The 19,149-nt window shown below is 35.4% G+C and overlaps 1 protein-coding gene across 1 annotated transcript in view; it reads left to right on the plus strand.

Annotated features, from left to right (window-relative positions):
• Positions 1 to 19,149, plus strand: part of LOC113463358 — a 45,478-nt gene that overhangs the window by 13,257 nt on the left and 13,072 nt on the right. The window contains exons 8-10 of the mRNA XM_039121689.1: positions 4,672 to 4,860; positions 16,966 to 17,015; positions 18,716 to 18,815. Of these exons, the coding sequence (XP_038977617.1) occupies positions 4,672 to 4,860; positions 16,966 to 17,015; positions 18,716 to 18,815 (339 nt within the window). The remainder of the gene's footprint in view (positions 1 to 4,671; positions 4,861 to 16,965; positions 17,016 to 18,715; positions 18,816 to 19,149) is intronic.

The following is a 19,149-nucleotide window of genomic DNA, read 5'->3' on the forward strand; positions in this document are numbered from 1 at the left end:
GGCCTGGTTCGGCAATCCTTGGACTACCGATCGATCGGCGGGCCGGAACTGGCATACCAATTTTTTTAAATGTTTTCTAGTTTGATTAATTGGTAATTGATTTTTTCAACTTTTACAATGATTTTAAGTATAATTTGATATTTTATGATGTTGCTATGATCCTGGTATAACTTAATGATGCATTTTGTTGTTTTAAAGTAATACAAAATATAAAATGATTAGTAAAATATTGTATGTTACAAGAAGCAATATGAAATATTCTAAAATCAACTAGTGAGGTAAAAAATATAAAATAATATAATTAATTATATATATATAAAATACAATAAACATACCGATATCTAAAATCTCATCGAGTGATGATGCCTCTCGTAGATATTCGGATCGTTAGCATAGTTAAGAGGCACCTTAGCCCATCCCTCTAACTAAGCTGCATTGTAGTTTTGTATGTTCATCCTATAAGGAACGTACTCTAGGTTATAAGCACTTTCGGTTCTCTCGCTGAAGTTTTAGCTCTGAGGTGTCCTCTGGCCGATAATACGACTGTAGAGGAGCTCATCCAAATATGTTGGTAGGAAAATCTGACTCGTAAAATGCTCTAGGCTGCGTAGGGTAGCATCTAGACGATGTCTCAAATACACCATATTTATATCCATATTTGTATGGGTTATAAGCTGCATGTGGCTACGTAGCAGGATCCAATATACAACTCGGAATTTGATACATCTATTTTTTTTGAATTTTATTTTATTTTTTTATTTTTGAATCCAAAAATTATTTAATTTTTAAAAATTATATATAATCCTACAATTAAAAATTTTTATGTGATCGTGTAGATCATCCATAGATTTACAACATACATAAAATTAAGCCAAAATCAAAAATTTTAGTATGATCTCTTCTTATTTTGCAAATTTTAAGATATATTTTGGTATTTAAAAAAAGAAAAAATGAGATAGGGAAGAGGAAGCATACCTTATTTACGGTTGGATCCTTCTTCAATCATGCTGAATCAACGTGTCTTTCACCGTGGGGAAGGGGGTTATTCGAATAGGTAGCTTCTCGGGCCTTCCTACCTTTAAACCAGAAGGAAGAGAGAGGGGAGGGGGGTTGGTTCAGAACCGGTCCGACTTGGTGCCAACCATTTGGTTCGCACCAGTTCCGCATAGAACTGGCTAGTTTGGATCGAGTCCGTGCGGTTCGCGACAGGTTCCGGCCGGTTCGCGATCGATTCCAAAAAAAAAAGGTGAACTGACCCGGTCCCCTACCGGGGCGGCTCGACCCGTTTTGTTCCGGTTTGGCAAACCTTGTTCTTATTAAAGTTATAATTGAACTATTGGTATAAGTTTCAGTCTATACAATTCTAGATCTTATTTTTTATCATTCTTTGATTGACCAAATGTCTTTTCAAATTGCTTGAAAGTTTATACTAAAGATTCTTTTGCTATCATTTATTACATTATACGAATGTTCACTCAAATTGTGAATAATTGGATTTAGGAGCCAAGACAACCATATGATTTTAGGACATGAAAATACTAATAGTGTTATACATTTTTGATGCTGGAAACCTAACTCACGATATGATTTGGGCAAGGTCTGCCGAACTAGTATCGGAATCCGTACCGGTTGGCGGGCCGGTCATTACGGTACTAGTTCGGTACCATACCAATACGTGGTACCCAAAATTCTTTTTTTAAGTTTTTTAAATTTGATTAATTGGTAATCAACATCTATTTTTTTTAAGTTAATAAAGTTTGATTATTTTTCAACTTTTTCAATGATTTTAAGTATAATTTGATGTTTCTATGATCCGGTAGAACCTAAATGATGCATTTTGTTGTTTTAAAATTATACAAAATATAAAATAATTAATGAGATGTTGCATGCGACAAAAAGCATGACATTTTCCAAAATCAATTACTAAGCTAGAAAATATAAAATAATATAATCAATTATATATATTTAAATTACAATATACATACTGATATTTAAATTTTCGTCGAGTGGAGATGTCTCTCGTACATATCTGGATCATTAGCATAGTCAGGAGGTACATCAGCCTATCCCTCTAACCAAGCAGCATTGTAGTTTTTTTCTTTATGGTTCCATTCCTGCAGGTTTATTAGGTATATCAGTTTATCAATTATTTAAAAATAGCAAATTTTTGTTACGATTAAGATAATATTTTTTACCTTAGAAAATGCATTTAATTTATCTAATACATAGTGCTAATTTTTTATATTTATTTATAATAATTTTTAAATTAAAAAAATATGTTTAAATACCATAAATTCAGAAAAATATGTTTTTTACTTCAAAAAATACTTTTGAAATATGTATTATGTACTATTTAATTTTTATATATTTTTAATTATTTTTAATTAAAAAAATAACTTTTGAATCTAAATTTTTTAAAAATTAATTTGATCTCAGATCCATATAGAACCCTATTATGGATGCTACATATATTGTTCTAGGCCCATGGGTATGCATCAAAGGCTACTTATTTCTTAATTTTTCTTAAAATTTAGGCTTAGACTCCTATCTAAATGATCACATCAAAACTTAAATAAATGCACAACAAATTTAGCTAGAGAATAGTTTGCATGCCCCAAAATATGCTTCTGATTTTATATTTTTTTTGAATTTTATTTTATTATTTACTATTTTATTTTAAAATAAAAAAAATATATTTTTAATTTTTAAAATTATGTGTAATTTAAAAATTAAAAATTTTTATGTGATTTTATAGATCATCTATAGATCTACAACATATCATAAAATTAGGCCAAAACCAAAAATTTTGGCATGATCTCTCCGTATTTTGCAAATTTCAAGGTATTTTTTGACGTCCAAGAAAATAAAAAAATGAGATAGGAGAGAAGAAGCATATCTTATTTAGGGTTGGATCTTCTTTCAATGGTATTGAATCAGCGTGTTTTTCACTATGGGGAAGGGGGTCTTTGAATAGTTTGGAAAGGCTTGAGAAACTTCGCGAATAGGGTTCGTTTAAAACAAAAGAAAGAGGGGAGGAAGGCAGGTTCGGAAACAGTTCTGGTTCGCACCGGTTCTGCACGGAGTTGGCCGGCTCGGACTGAGTTTTTGCGGTTCACGATTGGTTCCAGCTTGTTCCGACTAGTTCCTATTAATTCGGGACCGGTCCGGGGTGTTCCTATCGGTTTGGGACCGGTTCCGGCTAGTTTGGAGCCAGCTTCGAAAAAAATAGGTGAATCAACTTGGTCCCCTACCGGTTCGGCCTGGTTCAACCAACCTTGGATTTGAGGTTCATATAGTTTACTATAAGATTCAATTTATCTTGATGTGTTAAGGTCAATATTTGTTTGCCCAGTTCGGCCTGGTTCGGCAAACCTTGGATTTGAGGATCATCCAATTTACAATAAGATTCAATTTATCCTGATGTGTTAAGGTCAATATTTGTTTTGATCTGAAAGTTACATGATGACCGACAACTTAGTTAATCTGTCTGCTTTGTTACCAGATCGGCTTTGGTGCTTCATGCTTACTCTGATGCTGATCTTCAGGTAATCTTGTTGATTGACATTCCACCATGAGCTTCTATATCATTTCTCTAGAGATTCTTATCTATTGGAAGAGCAAGAAGCTAGACATGGCATCTCCACTGTAGTGCTTAGGCAGTGTATTGTTCGCTAACTTATGCTGCTGCGTGGAGATGGTGATTTGTTTGTCATCTCTTGCAAATGAGTGTTGCCTTAGCAATTCTTCTCTCTTATGTCGTTAGCTCCATTATTGCAATCCATACTGTGGATAATCTAGTTTTACATAAGTGGACAAAACATATTTAGGTTGATTGCTGCATTTTGCCACTAATTTTATCCTTGTACCTTTTACTCATCTCCTATGTTTTTCAAGAAGACCCATACTGCCATGCATTCTAAAGATTTTGTTAGCAAATCCTTGCTCATTGATCTGATGTTAATTTGAGCAGTAGAGTCAAAGATAATTTTATACCCAATTATGTATGCCATAAGTTATTTCTATTTCTATTGTCGTCAGAAACAATGCATAGGGGCTTGTTACCATTGTAATTGTGTATATAGATGAGAGTGAATTTGCCCCTAAATGTGAGTCCTGCAACATTGTGCAAGCATCTGACTATCTTTCCTCAAATTTTGGACGTGATTCAGTTACCACTGAATCTTACAGTTGATTTCAACAATTTAATGGATCTCTAACTAACAAGGATATAACTAGGTCTTTTGTCAACAATGATGCTACATGGATGATATATTGGTGCAGTCCAACGAGGAAACTAGTCAAGGGTAAATCCACCTCCCATTTTGAGCCTGAAACAGTAGAATTGTTATGCTGTCTACTTGAATGCCTTTATCTAAATAATATATAAATTTGATAGTTTTGGAGTGACAAGTCTACATTTTATTCAGTAACACTAACAAACGGTTGGGACAATTAACTTTACACAGTTGACATCTGAAACAATAGGTATTCTTGGGATTTTGTTTGTAAAACCATTTGTAAGTTTACATCTCTCTACCTTATTTTTTTCATATATAATAAATGTTATGATTTTTTTTTTCCAGTAAAAATTCTGTAATTTGTGATTCATTTTAGGATTGTCTCATCTGTTGTCCTTTCTGATTTAACACATTTATCTTTTGTTGCTGGCAGGTCAAATGTTTGGATGTTTCATTAGCAATTTTGTATTTTCTCTTAGTTTCTGCTTTTTCAGTGTGGTGTTGGTTACACAGAAAACAAGAAAGAACAGGTCCTTCTAGAACAAAAACTTTGGTGAATGTTATGGGTGAAAATGAGCTCCTTTCTGTTAATAAGCAGGAAATTTCTACTCAGGTTACTCAGGTGCATATTAATTTATATTGTAATTTTTTGTATGTTTTGCTCTCTTGATTAAGGTTCGCTGTCTCGCTTCCAGACCCCATACCATCCTATTATAGTGTTGGTTCGTACCAGTTTGGTTCGAGACTATGTACCATTTTGGTACCAATACAGTACGGTACCGATCAGTACGATGAACCTTGCTCTTTTCTATCCAATGATCATAGTGCTGTCATTGTTATCATTTTTTTCTCTTTTTTGCGTTTTAGACGGTATGCTATTTTGTACCTGGAAGTGTTATCAGCTTATCTCCTTGCCCAGTAAAATATTCAGATTTCAAGTGATTGCGTTTTCCCTTTTTCGTCTTGTTGCATTTGTGCTTTAAAATCTTTCATTTATTTTTCTTAAGAATTTGTAAAATTGCTCGTTGACTAAAAATTTAATTCTTTATAATCGTAATGATAATATTGATAGCCTTATCTAGCTTGTTCTAATGTTTACTCTGCATTGCCTTCTTTAGTTTTTATCTTTTTTTTTTTGGTTCTGCAACAAATTTATCTTATTAAATGTTGGAGTCAATGCCTCCAGAGTAACCAGACTTGACTTGGTTCCTTTCACGTCAAAATTTTAGACCTATACTAAACCCCTTGGCTAATAGGGTTGGGTTTGGTCAGGTTCTTGGAAATTTTTTTGTGACCCATCTGGTCATTCATATTGGGGCAAGTCATGCATGACCCAAACCCAACATATGGTATTCAGGTTCAGCTTCGATGCAAGATAAAAGAAGAGCACACTATTCATTCTATTTAGAAGGAAAATTAATAGTGATGGGATAACCAGTGGATAGAACTAAGAAAGGATGTTGGTGTGAAATGCTTCCACTAGTGTTGTTAACAAGGATGCAGTTCAAGCATAACTGAGCCATCAACCTATAAATAATATAGCCTCAATATCTAAACTCCAAAGTCCAAACCAATACATGGCAACGGGATGTGATAGAAAGGTTAGGTATTTTAAAGTCCCAAGACATGGCAAGATGATACATGATAGAAACGTTAGGTGTTTTGAAGTCATGGTTCTTTAGCTTGAGTAGGATTGGACCATGCCCGGTCAGGCTAGTTCATCCAATTTTTGACCTATTTTAAATATGGCTAGGATTAGAGAAAAGGAGCAACCCATAGCCAAACTGATAATTGAAAAAGCCATTTTTCAAATCTGATCAAAATATTGGGTTCAAGGTCCGCCGTACCGGTACCGGTCGGCGTACCAGTGGCGTACCGGTCCCGTACCGGTGGCGTACCGGTCCCGCACCGGTGGCGTACCGGTCCGAACCGGTGGCGTATCGGTCCGAACCTGTCTCGTACCTGTTCTTCAACAATAAACTACCGGTACCGGATTCCACGCTGATTCGGTACCGGTCTCAGGCCGGACCGGTACGTACTGGCCCGGACCGGTACGACAGACCATGATTGGGTTCAATCATGCCTAAGTGTGGACTAGGTTGGATCATAGGTTGTCCCGACCTGTTTGTGAAACTGAAACATTGTATTGTTTTTTTGAGGATCTTGATGTTAGAATTGACTCGCCACCCATTCATGTCGAACTATTAGGTGGATGTAAAATCCAAAGATATGGAAAACCTATGCGAACTACTATGCTAGGATGCTTCAATGTGTGAACCGCTTAAGTCACATGGAATGATTTGCATATGTTAACAAATGAAGAGGTAAAATAAAAGGAAAAATAACTCTTCGATCTCTTTCATCTTATGGGCACCATTTCCATTTCTCACCAGATCTTATATTTTCCTTCAACCATCACCACGGTGGTTGATGCTGGAGAAGTTTAATCTCCATCTCTTCTATACTCGTGTCTCGTGGTAGCCTGATGAGGAGGCCACACCTAGAGATCTTGTTGTAGCCATCACTTTATTGTGGTAAACGCTAGAGCATACCATGCCATGGAAAGGAGAAGAACTTGGTGAAGATGAGGCACGACAAGAGGCATAATAGGCTCCATTGTAAGAAAAATTGAAGCAAGGTTGATGAGAGGGCGGCGGCGGCGAGGCATTAGAGGCAATGGAGGCAATATTGGAATGGAGAGGCATCATAGAGAACGGTGGGTGGCCTCTGTAATCCGTAATTTTACAAGACAACAAGGTGTTGAAGGGGGCTAGGTTATTTTAAGTTAGAAACATGGTTTGACCGCTGATTAGTGTTCAACATGACTCAAGCGTCAAAATGGTTTGGATCGGGTTATTAGGTTCTGGTTATAATTCAAACGATGGAGACATTGGCATGTTCTCTTGTTATAATTAACATTCATATGTCAAAAGGGTTACCTGAATCAAAGAGTTGGAATGGGAATTGGAGACTGGAAAATAAGGGACCATTCCTGTTTCATTTTATGCACACAAAATGTAGGACTAACGGGAAAAGAAAGGAATGGTAGCTCCCCATTTTGATATCTTAAGTTTGTTTTACTTACAATAGAAGTAATTGTACATTAATTTTTTATTATACCTTGGACTACGGAATAGCACCAAATTAAAATGACAACCAATATAATGGTTTTGGATGCCTTCTATTATAAATTTCCATTTTGTTAGTTTCATATTAGTTTATTTGACATTTTATTGTTTTATTTGAGTTAATTATCCTTTTAGTCCTTCAAGTTTAGTTCGTGTTGCCCAAGGTGACAACCCAAGAGGGAGGGTGAATTGGGTTTTTCTGAATTTTTGGTGTTTTAAATGTTTTCTTAGTTAAGTGCGGTGGAAGCTTTCTTAAGTTGTGTGAACTTATCCTAGAGCAAGAATCAAATATAAAGCAAGAATAAATACAAGAACAAGCACAACATAAACAAGACAATGTATAGTGGTTCGGTACACCTCAAGCACCTACGTCCACTCCCCAAGCATTTTCTTGGGAATTCATTATAATCCCTCGGATTACAGCTGGATTATTTTCCGGGATCACAATCCAAAACCTTTACAATTTGGTTTTTCGGGATCACCAACAACCTACACCATTGGTTTTACGGGCGCACCAACAAACCTATACCGTTGGTTTTACGGGCTCACCAACAAACCTATATCGTTGGTTTTACGGGCTCACCAACAAAACTATAATGTTGGTTTTGCGGGCTCACCAACAAACCTTACAACAAGAATAAAGAACAAGGATTTAAAGCTCCTAAATGAGTAAATAAAACAATTATAAGCTACAAAAAAGAGTTTAGAATATAGTTATCGCTTTAATAAGGCTCTTCTCTTCTTTGTCAAGATTGCTTCACTCTTCAAGGATTGGTGGAGCTCTTAATGTCTCTTGGAATCTGCTCAACCACTTTCTTTTGGCTCTTGAATGAAGTAATTGAATGAAGCAAGGGTTTTCTCTTGAATGGACTTGATGATTTTCCAAAGCTTGCTTCCTCTGATGAATACTCCCTCTTAAATACTTCTCCAACCTCCAAATAGTCCTTCCTGACCGTTGGATTGAAGAAACTAGCCGTTTATAGCCGTTGGGAGTCCAAAAAGCACTTCTGCACAACTAGCCGTTATGCTTCTGCCCGTGCTTGGGTCGATCCAAACTTTCCTGGGGTCGACTCAAACCACTGTTCATCAGACTTGGGGTCGACTCAACTTTCACTGGGGTCGACCCAACTTTAACTAGGGTCGACTAATGCTACATTGGGGTCGGCCCTCTCAGGAAACACAGAACCTTATATTTCAGCCGTTTTTCACTAGGGTCGACTCAACTCTTTTTGGGGTCGACTCAAGGTTGGGTCGACTCAAGTTCCATTGGGGTCGACCCTCTCAGGGATTCCAGAGACTTGTTTTCTTGAGGCTTGAAGATGGGGTCGACTCAACTTTCACTTGGGTCGATCCAAGTACTGTTCATCCGTGCCATAAGTGCTAGAATGTGCCAGAATATTTCTAAAACGTGTCAGGGTCGATCCCATCTCTTCTAGGGTCGACTCCTACTCTGTGCCAAGTGTTCCAAAGGCGTGCCACTTCGTTCCAAGGTGTGCCAATGTATCGGGGTCAACTCCAAACTAATTGGGGTCGACTCTAACCATGTTTTTCTGCACTTTGAAGGTTAATTATGCACATTGAAACAACAATATGATATTCCAAGCAAATTACGATGTATGGCACAATAGAGTTTCATACCCTTAATAGTAGAAATTACCGAATTGCCCTTTTAGGTATTTTTAACGTGAAACTTTGCCAAAATGGATTCTTGAGCTTTCTACCATTCTCTATTACAAATTATATCTCGTTATCAATTCTTGAGAGTGGTTTTGACCATTTATTCTTAATGTATCGTGAATGTATCGAGGATGTGTCATTTATCAATGATGTATCGAATATTTCTTCCTTACTCACTTATGTACTGGATTAATTGAGTTAATAGCATTAGCACTTCCATATGGCCTCAATGGCTTTGTAAGCATCAAAATAACACTAGGATCCTCAATCTCTCCCTTTTTGATGATTACAAAACATTGAGTATAAGCAAATTGATATTCATGTGAGAAGTAAGGTTTAATGTATAGGAAATGCTTTTGGTGTAAAAGTTTCAAATAGTCCAATTTAGAGAATGTATCAATGAACCAAAAGCTCCCCCTATCTTATCCAAGTAGAATGCCCAATGAATTTTAGCTTTGCTCCCCCTTAAAGCAAGAGTTTCAAGCTATGTATCGAGGCAAGAAAAATCTCTATGATTATGTGCCAGATTCAGATTTTCTCTTTGTCAAATGTCTCCCCCTTAAGTGTATAATACATGTCTCCCCCGTAAGTATACAATATATACCTTTTATATTTTTTTTCTTATACAGTCTTTGTTTATAGAATTATCTTTCTTATAGAATTTGCTTCTAGTTTCTCTCTTATACTTTCTCCCCCTTTTTGTCATCATCAAAAAGAATGAATAGCAATGGATAGTATTGTAATGACACAAAGATCATGAGTAAAGAAAAAATGTATTTCATCATCTTTGCCAAAAGTATAATATTCTAGAGAAGAAATGCAGACAATAATAAAGAGTAGATACTGGCCAAAACAAATACAAAATCTAGAAGACACTAATCATAATGAACATGCTTCATTATGAGCATATACTCAGATATTTTTTTCCCTTTTTGACAACATAAAAAAGATTGCAAAATAATGAAATATTAAGCACAAGATAATATTTCATTCATTGCATGCCAAATTATTGCAAGAATATGAATTATGTGACTCAAGACAATATTGTTAAGGCAAGATAATGAGTATAGGTCAGAGCCAATTAATATAGTTTTAAAATTATGATTGGATCGCATCAAAATCAAGGATGAAAAGTTTGGCTTTAAAAATGAGACATTTAAGATGTGAGCCAGAAAAATCTCTAAATATAGATTCCAAAGATAGTTGTTAAATTAAGTGTAAATAGAATTTTTTTTTAAGTTATTTCAAGGAGTATCGAGAATGATATTCAATGAAAGCACGAATGAAAATCCAACCTCTTTTTTTTTTTAGAAGATCTTTAATAGCATATGAAAGTTTTTCATAATTTTTTTTTATTATATTAAGTATATAGCAATATGAGAGCAATCTAATTAATTTTCAGAGGATAGTATAAAAACAGATAAAGATCAAAACTTATATACTCGAAAAACATAAGATCATGTTAAATAATTAATTCTTAATAACTTAAAAAAATAATTGGGGCACAAATATCAAAACATGAATTTCATGCAATTTATGATACATCTTAGAGCATATATAAAATCCAAAGTTTTGAAAGTTCTTTTAGAGCTCTTTTAAAGACTTTCTTTTACTCCTTTAAAGATATAGCATCAAAATCAATTAAAATAAATTGGTTCAGGATTGAAATACCAAAGTGCAACCCAATAAGAACTCATAAGTAGATTCCAAGATAAATTTTTGATACTAAGACAATTGGAGTCATTTTCAATTAATTTTCAGAAACAAATGATTTACCGTTGAATATAGTTGGAAATACAACTTTCAAAAGATATTCAATGAAGCACAAAGTTTAATACAACTTTACATTTAGTATTCTTTCTCTCATCTTTAGTTGTGAATTTACACGATTAAGTTCTATATGATCTCTTTCTCTGAAATTTTCTTTCTCCCCCTTAATTAATCATTCCATTTGAGAGTTTAGAGTTTGAAGATAATTTTCAATAAAAAAATTGAGTATTTAAAGCTCCCCCTCAAAAGATGTATTTTTCTTCAAACTCTCTTTTCTTTTATGAATTTCAGATTTTAATGTGAAGCGTGAATAAAACTGAAATTCTATAATATCAAGAATGTAGAGTGATCCAAAATTTTTCAAGATATATAGCAATCACTCTTTTTAATCTTTCAGGAGCAAATTATGTTTCCTCTTAATTTTTTTGAATATGTATGGAATATTAATCAGAAAATAATTCTTTTGAAGCTCAAATTTCTTTCAAAAGTAATTACATTTTCTTTCCTATTAGAATTATTGGAGTGAGTTGAAATATTTTAAGCTTTAGGATCATTAACTCTCTTCTTAAGAATAGCTTTTCTTTTTAATGATAGAAGCATTTAATTATGCAGGAGTGTATATTCAAAATATTAATTTCTTAATCATAGTTTTTCAGCAATGTATATATGAAGCACGATAAATCTTTTTAATATCAAAATAACATCATATATTTAGAAACATTTGTTCGCAATCAAGATCATTGAAAAACACATCATTTAGACCAATTTCAGCACACTTATATGACAAAAAATGATATGTTTCAGATGCGTATCGGAGTAAACAATCAAGGTATCAAAATTAATTCTATTTTTCTTAGGCTGTAGTTTTTATCTAAGAATCATAGTAAATTATTCTCCAGCATGATGCAATCTTTGAAGCATATAATGAAAATTACAAAAATGCAAAGATATAAGCATTTTATATGGAGTTTAAACTTTTATACTAGGTCATATTCTGAATTTCATAAGAATTTTCAAGAAGGCTTTCAAAATTTATAATTTGAGATATGTATCTTCTACATTGTAGCTCATTTTAAAAGATAGAAAACCCAATTCACCCCTCCTCTTGGGTAGGCACCTTGGGCAACAAGTGGTATCAGAGCCTCGTGCTCTAATATTGATTGTTAATCTAACGATCAAAGAGACAAAGATCATGACAACTCAAATAGATAGTTTTCTAGGAGAGGGACAATTAATTGATAAACCTCCACTATTTAATTGTGAGAGCCCAGTTCATTAACCGGCCCGCATACAGCTAGACCAGTGGGCCAGACCTATTGGCCGTTGCGGCCTCTAACTCTTCGGGGGCTATAAAAGCTTCGAACGTCCTTCCTCAGCGATAGGGTTTTCTGAACCCACGTTGATGCCGCCGGAGAGGAGCGTCATAGTTCATCCCCGAAGCCAGGTAAGCCCCTGACCACCTCGTTTTCTTTCCTGCATTTCCTCCTCCCGATCCACATGGGAGGATAGATCAATTACAAAAAAAAAAGAAAGAAAAGAAAAGAAAAGAAGAAGAAGAAAAAGAAGAAGAAGAAGAGGAAGGGAAGGGGAAGGGCTTTACCTGTGGTCTTCGACGGCAGATCCATCGCGGGAAGCGGTCGCAGGCTCGGCCACAGCCGTCCTGCGGGCGCTGCTGGCCGGTCGCGGGCTTCGTCGGCTTCGGCCGATCACCTCCCAAGCGATCCGGCATGGAGGTCTTCCCCCTTTGCTTCGCGGGAAAAGAGGGGAGATCTAATGAATCGTGAAAGGAAAAGAAGAGAAGAAGAAAAAGGGAAGAAGGAGAAGACCAACCGCCGCGGCTTTTCTTCTTCTCCCGTGCGCGTCTCCTCCGCGGGAAGGAGAGGGCCGATCGCCATGGACGCCGCCGGCCATGGTTCACCTCCTGCAGACCTCGCCCTCCTTCCTTCGTGGGAGAAGAATGGAGAAGAGAGGAAGGAGTCGGGAGAAGAGAAGAGGAGGAGAAGAAAAAGAAAGAAGAAAGCAAGGGAGAAGCTTCGGGAAGAAACAGGAAGAGAAGAAAAGAAAAGGAAAGAAAAAGAAAAAGAAGGAAAAAGGAAAGAAAAAGAAAAGAAAAGAAAAGAAAATAGAAAAAAAGAGAAAGGAAAGAAAAAAGAAAAGAAAAGAAAAGAAAAGAAAAGAAATAATAATAATAAATAAATAAAAATAAAATAAAATAAAATAAAATAAATAGTAAAGTTGAGAATAGCAAATAATTGATTTTATATGATATTAATAGGTACAGTGGAGTTGCCCAACTGTACTTAAGGATTCGTGAGCGAATCAATGTAAGTAACCTTGGCACTGATCTTAAAGTTTTTTAAATTACTGTTTATATACAATTATGAAAATGTATTGATTATGATATATTTTTCTCAAAAATTACGATCAAGTATATGATTGCATGTGATTCATGAATTTGATTAAAGAGCATTCTTCATGAATATTTGATGGTGTATGAGTTATGAAATTATGATTATGTTAGACTACATAAAAAATGATATTTGAGACATGTTTATGCATTTTAAATTATATGATGCCATTTATCATTTTCCAACCTATTTATGATGATTATGATTTATGAAAGAAAAAGAATATAATTTATGAACTCTCAGATAGCTATGACCACCTCTAGAAATAGAGGTCAGTCGACACTCTGGAGCTAGCATCCAAAGAATAACAGGCCCTCTGCCAACGGGTTAAAGTTGGTAACGAATAACAGAATTAGTCGACTAAGATTAACAGGCCCTGTCACGGGATTATAGTGACCATAGCAGCACATCCGTCTGAGAGTATGTTTTATAAAGTATGGATAAATGGCAATATTTCTATATGACTTGCATTATCATGGTTATGAACTTTCATGGATGGATCATGCATTGCTTTATGACCTGATTTGTGTATATCATCTATAAAATGTTTTATTTTACCACAACTGTTGGCTTTTTAATCACTGCATTGGCATAATTTTACTTGATCAAATAAGATAGTACCTGGTTACTTACTGAGCTGTGTAGCTCATACCTTTTTATCTACTTTTTTCTACAGATGAATAAGACTACTAGGAGCAGGGAGCTTGGTGTTATTCAGGGTTGGGGTAACTAAAAATGTTATTTAATAATTAATTTTAGAAGCTTTGTACTGTTCCAACTTCATTAATAATGTTATGACACTAGTAAATGAAACTATTTATTTTTATTATGAAATTTTAAATGGCTTCGTGTTATTGTGTGCATAAGATTGCAATAGCACGGCCGTGTCATGATCCGGATTTGGGGCGTGACATTAATGGCATAAACTACACACATTGGAAAGCACGCATGCGCATTTTTATTCAAGCACATGATTATGATTTATGGAGTATCATAGTCAATGGTCCACACACAAACACTAATCATAATAAGAAAATGGCTCAGCAAAATGCAAAAGCAATGAATATTTTATATTGTGCATTAGATGATAGTGAACTTAATTGCATATCCTTTTGCACAACTGCTAAGGAAATATGGAATATGCTTGAAGTCAAATATGAATGCACTAACAAATCTGATACAACATGTGTAGAAGAAGAGCAGTATCATATTGCAAATCCATGCTTTGTGGCACATGAAAATGAGATACATGAGGTACATGCTGAAACTGAAAGCGATATTGCATTTGATGAAACTTCATGATGCCTCTACTTTGGTATATCATCTGTTTGTAATAACAATTTGACTTAACTGATGTAAAATCTGGGTACTCTTGATGTCTTTAAAGAGTTTTGAGTTGAGGATTCTGAGTTCTTGGACAGTAACTTTTTGGTATATTAAGCATTGACAGCATTGACTGGTTGGTGAGAAAAGATAGAATGGAAGAAAGCAATGATTAAGCGAATGTTGGGGAAAGTTTGTTGTTGGAATTCTTTTTCAAATTTCTCTTTCATTCTTGATTTGAGTAGTGCTAGCTATTAATATTATGATTTTCACTTAAACACCGATACATTTGGATAACCTTCATGTGTTTGAGCAGTTTCCTCTTTGGGGAGATCGGGAAGGAAGAAGGCCCATTGTGGGCCGTGAGCACTTTGATGGGCCGCTGGGCCCAGTCCACTGCAGGCCCAACTTGGGCTTAGTCCGCTGCAGGCCCAACTTGGGCCCAGTCCGGTTGGGCCCAGTTGGGCAGTACCCTTGTGGGCCCAACTTGGGCCCAGTTCAGATCCGAGCCCGGAACCCGAACCCGAAACCCGAACCCATTTGGCCAATAAATGAAATTTTGCAGTTAAGCCCTTGGCAGTATATTATTTCACAAAAGGGTCTTCTGTAATTTGTATTTGATCCCTATAGAAAAGATTTATTATATAATGGTCCCCAACTATATTTATTTAGTCCACTCAAGCTTTATAGAATAGTACCCTGAAATTAAGTATTAGTCCCTGCAATATATTTTATTGCATAAATGAACCAATTAGAAGCCAACCATGGGGGCTCTATTTAGCTGGGTCTATGTGGGCCCATTGGACCGTGCCCAATATGGGCCCTATCGGGCCATGCCCATTATGGGCCAACTCTAGGCCCTGTTGGGGCCGTGTCCAATAGTATTATTTTTGGATTTTGCAAAGTTCTGATATTAACAAGGAATTAATTAAATTTAAACAGGTGAACCTGATCCGCCTATCTGAAGTAGGGATTAAGCGAGAAGAAGTAACTTAATACTTCAAGTGTAATTTCCAAATTATTTGATAAATAGATTAAATTTTGATGAATGTTTTGTATTCTGTAAAATGGGTCAGCATGTTTAATTTTTTTTAAAAATTATGTTGTATGCTCTGAAATCCGTAAACTATGATTGGGAAATTTATGAAATCTGTCTTTATATATATGTATTCTCAGCATGGCTATGATCTGTTCTGTTCTGTTCTGGCCCCGCCAATGGAGATTATACGTTGGACCTGTCGACTTGTAATCTGTGAGGAACCGGTTTCGACACCGCGCCACCGGTGATTAGAATAGTGGTTTCTGGACACCTTTTCCACCGGTGACTAACAATAGTGGTTTCTGGCACTCTGTGCAACCCATGCCACTGGGTTACGTGGCCGTAGCCTATCATGTTGAGATTCTGGTATCTGAGTTTTTGGAAAAATGATAATAAGTTTTGAAAACAGTAAAACGATGTTATTTATGATTTATTCCAGTCATTATCCTGTGTTTTGATCTGATATGCTCTGACCCCACTTTGGGGTATTTTGTTGCTTACTGGGCTAGTGTAGCTCATTATTTTATTTTCTCTATTTTTCAGATCCAGAGGCTTGATCGCACGGGATTGGGGAGTGCGTTAGATTTTTCGATGATTTCTTCGATTTTGGGCATTTTAGTTAAATTAGTTTGGACATTTGAACTATGTTGGCATATGCTATTTTGAAATTTTGTAAGACCGCTTTTGAACAATTTAAATAATTATGTCATCTTTGAATAGCTGTATCTGCTTTGATATGATCTGCTGCCTTGCGCGCCCGTGCGGCCCGCCGTGCGGGCGTGCGGCGTCTGCCGCACCTCGGGCTCGGGGCGTGACAATAAAAGTTGGCTTTTTTAGTTATTTTTTTTGCCGCATAAAGTCCTATTCCCACCTTCATGTGGAATTGATTATGTTAGGCAATCATTTTTTGATGGTTCAGTCTTGGAACAAACCTCATCTGTTTACTGTAGGAATTTGTATCAATGAACATAGTCCACAAGTCATGGCACCTTTATTAGATGGTTTGTTGTGACAAAAAAGTGTTGCCCATACAAACTGGTTAGTGCTGATATAAAGGTTGTTCAAGGTGGTAATATGTCGTTATTTATTCTCAAAATTAAAGGCTGCGACTCTATTTGGAAATGAAAATTCTGTGATCGATGCCTACTTTTAATTTGTCATCTTACCTTTGCTGATTTAAAATGGAGGAAGAGTCGTCCTGGGGGGAGGGGTGAGTTGGGTTGGGGTTAATTGATGTCCAGGTGCAACATCCGAGACAAATCTTACATAATGTTATCTCTCTGTAGTTTTCAGAAAATGTTTTTGCTTGTACATAATTTAAATTTGCTTTGAGCATTCTGTCAACTCTTTTTGAAGTTGCAATCTCGTATTTGAATGTGCAGATCACTCTTGTGCCTCCAACAGGTGCTCAGCAGTCCAATGCTACAACAGTGTAAGGGCATTCTCTTGACAGATCATGATTTATAATGTCCATTTGGGTAAACAAATTTTAAATGTAGGCCTTCAGCTATTGTTTCATTTGATAGGTCTGCTTCAGGTTACAAATTCTAATTTTTACATTATATCTGGCTACATATCTGGCATGAGCAAAATGTTCTTATGTTTCCATTGCTTGGTGTTAGTTGCGATATGCAATAGTTTCATTCTTTCTTTCTTTTTATTTTTTGTTGATGTTTAGACTTTACTTCTTAGTTAGAGAAAGAGTGGTGAATTATTTCTGAGCAGACAATGACTGATTCCATTGAACCAGGAACATCATTTCTCAAGAAACTAGTAAATCTATCCAATAGAATGCTGAAGGCTATACCAGCCTATAGAAGCACCCGAAAAACTAGTACGATTTTTTTGGCTAGTTCTGGTTCAGGAAGTCCTTTTTTTGTCTGCTTCTGCATCTGGTGCTTCCGACAAATAATTTTGAGTTCAGCATGTTTAGCATGACTAGTTAAATTTGAATGCCTGTTCCATAAAGGGATAAATTCAAGTGAAAGAAACATTTTATATAATGGAAATTTAAGTGAACTATTTTTTTTTGTATTGCAAAGATATAACATTTATATATAATATACTTTTTCAACTTCAGTTTTTTGAGGAATCATTAAACTTGGTAATTTTGAAGCTTTGCCTACTGAATTCAAATATTTTCCTTCATCTTTTAGTACAACTCAGAAGCAAAATTAATTTCCTCATATTTTTGAGATTAAGTGGATATTTAGTCAAAATGCATGTAGTTATTGAGCATTATATTTTGTTTAATATTATTTTTGAGAAATCTTTTGTACATAGTTGTTCATGTAGTCTTTATAAACTACAATAGCGGCCTTTTTGTAGTCGACAGCCTGTCAAGTGTCATGTATTTTTTTTTTAATCTTTCCCTTTTTTTTTACTCAATAATAAACGGAAAAACTGTTGAAAATATCTTACAGCCTATGTACTAAACTAGATAAAGAAATGCCCTCTATCTAGTATGATATTAAAGACCAAAATCTAACATAAAAAAGCATCTGATTAGCTTCCATCATATAGAAAAAGGTATTTTTAAAGTCAAGCTGATAGATTAGTTATCTGGCAGTGTAAGAAAATGTCCTTACTGCCATGTTTTTGAGTGAGCCAGAGGCCACAAAGCAAGACTTCTAATGGTCATTTGAGCTATCCAATGATTCTTATTGTTCTAGATCCAAATTGAACATATAGGGATTTTCATTGATTGAAGGAGGGCAGGTTCTGCTGAAGTGACAGTGATCTAAGATTTCTTACATTTGACTGGCCAAAGATCATAGATTTGCCTTAGAAGCTTGACTAGTCCCACTTTTGTTGGTAGTCTTGTAATATCTGTTAGAAAAGAATCCCTCAAGGTAGTAAACATCTAAACTTTTGTAACGAGATATGAGATAAGTAAGACGCAATGATGAAAAAAGAAAAAGATTTGATGCAGACATGGGTTGTCTGGCCACAATAACTAATAGTAATCATCATTCATTTACATAGGCACTTTTTAGCTCCTTTGTCACATCCAAAACTACAAGTTCCATTGCCTTTCTTGAATCTGATCGTTTATGATAATCATTGTCCATTTTCTTTCAGAAATTCAATATTCTATTTTTGCATTTGAAACATTTTATCATTTTCCTTCAGAAAGATATATGCAGAAGGGTATTGTTCCATGTATGGTATTTGTGGACGCCGCGGTGATGGAAAGGTTTTGAACTGTCCTTATAATGTCCCTTCTATGAAGGTACTTGGTAACACATTGTGGTTATCATTTTATATTTGTATGCAAGATTATAGTTATATTTGTGCTGCTAAGTTATCATTTTGACATGAATATCTGGAAAGGAAAACAAATTAACGGTCTTCTTTTTCTTTCTATAAAAAAAAGGTGGGTGGGCTGGTGTTACTGCATGTGTGTTCAACCTTTTCTTCCTAAATTATTGGGTCTTAATGTATCTGTAACCTTGAGTAGTATAAAGTTAAACTGTGATTGGACTCTTGATCTGTAAAATGTTTTCTTTTTTCCTTCTCAGCCAGATGAGTTGTTGTCCTTGAAGATCCAGAGTTTGTGTCCAACA

This window comes from Phoenix dactylifera, unplaced genomic scaffold, assembly GCF_009389715.1.
Source record: "Phoenix dactylifera cultivar Barhee BC4 unplaced genomic scaffold, palm_55x_up_171113_PBpolish2nd_filt_p 001186F, whole genome shotgun sequence".
In the NCBI taxonomy this organism is placed as follows: Eukaryota; Viridiplantae; Streptophyta; class Magnoliopsida; order Arecales; family Arecaceae; genus Phoenix; species Phoenix dactylifera.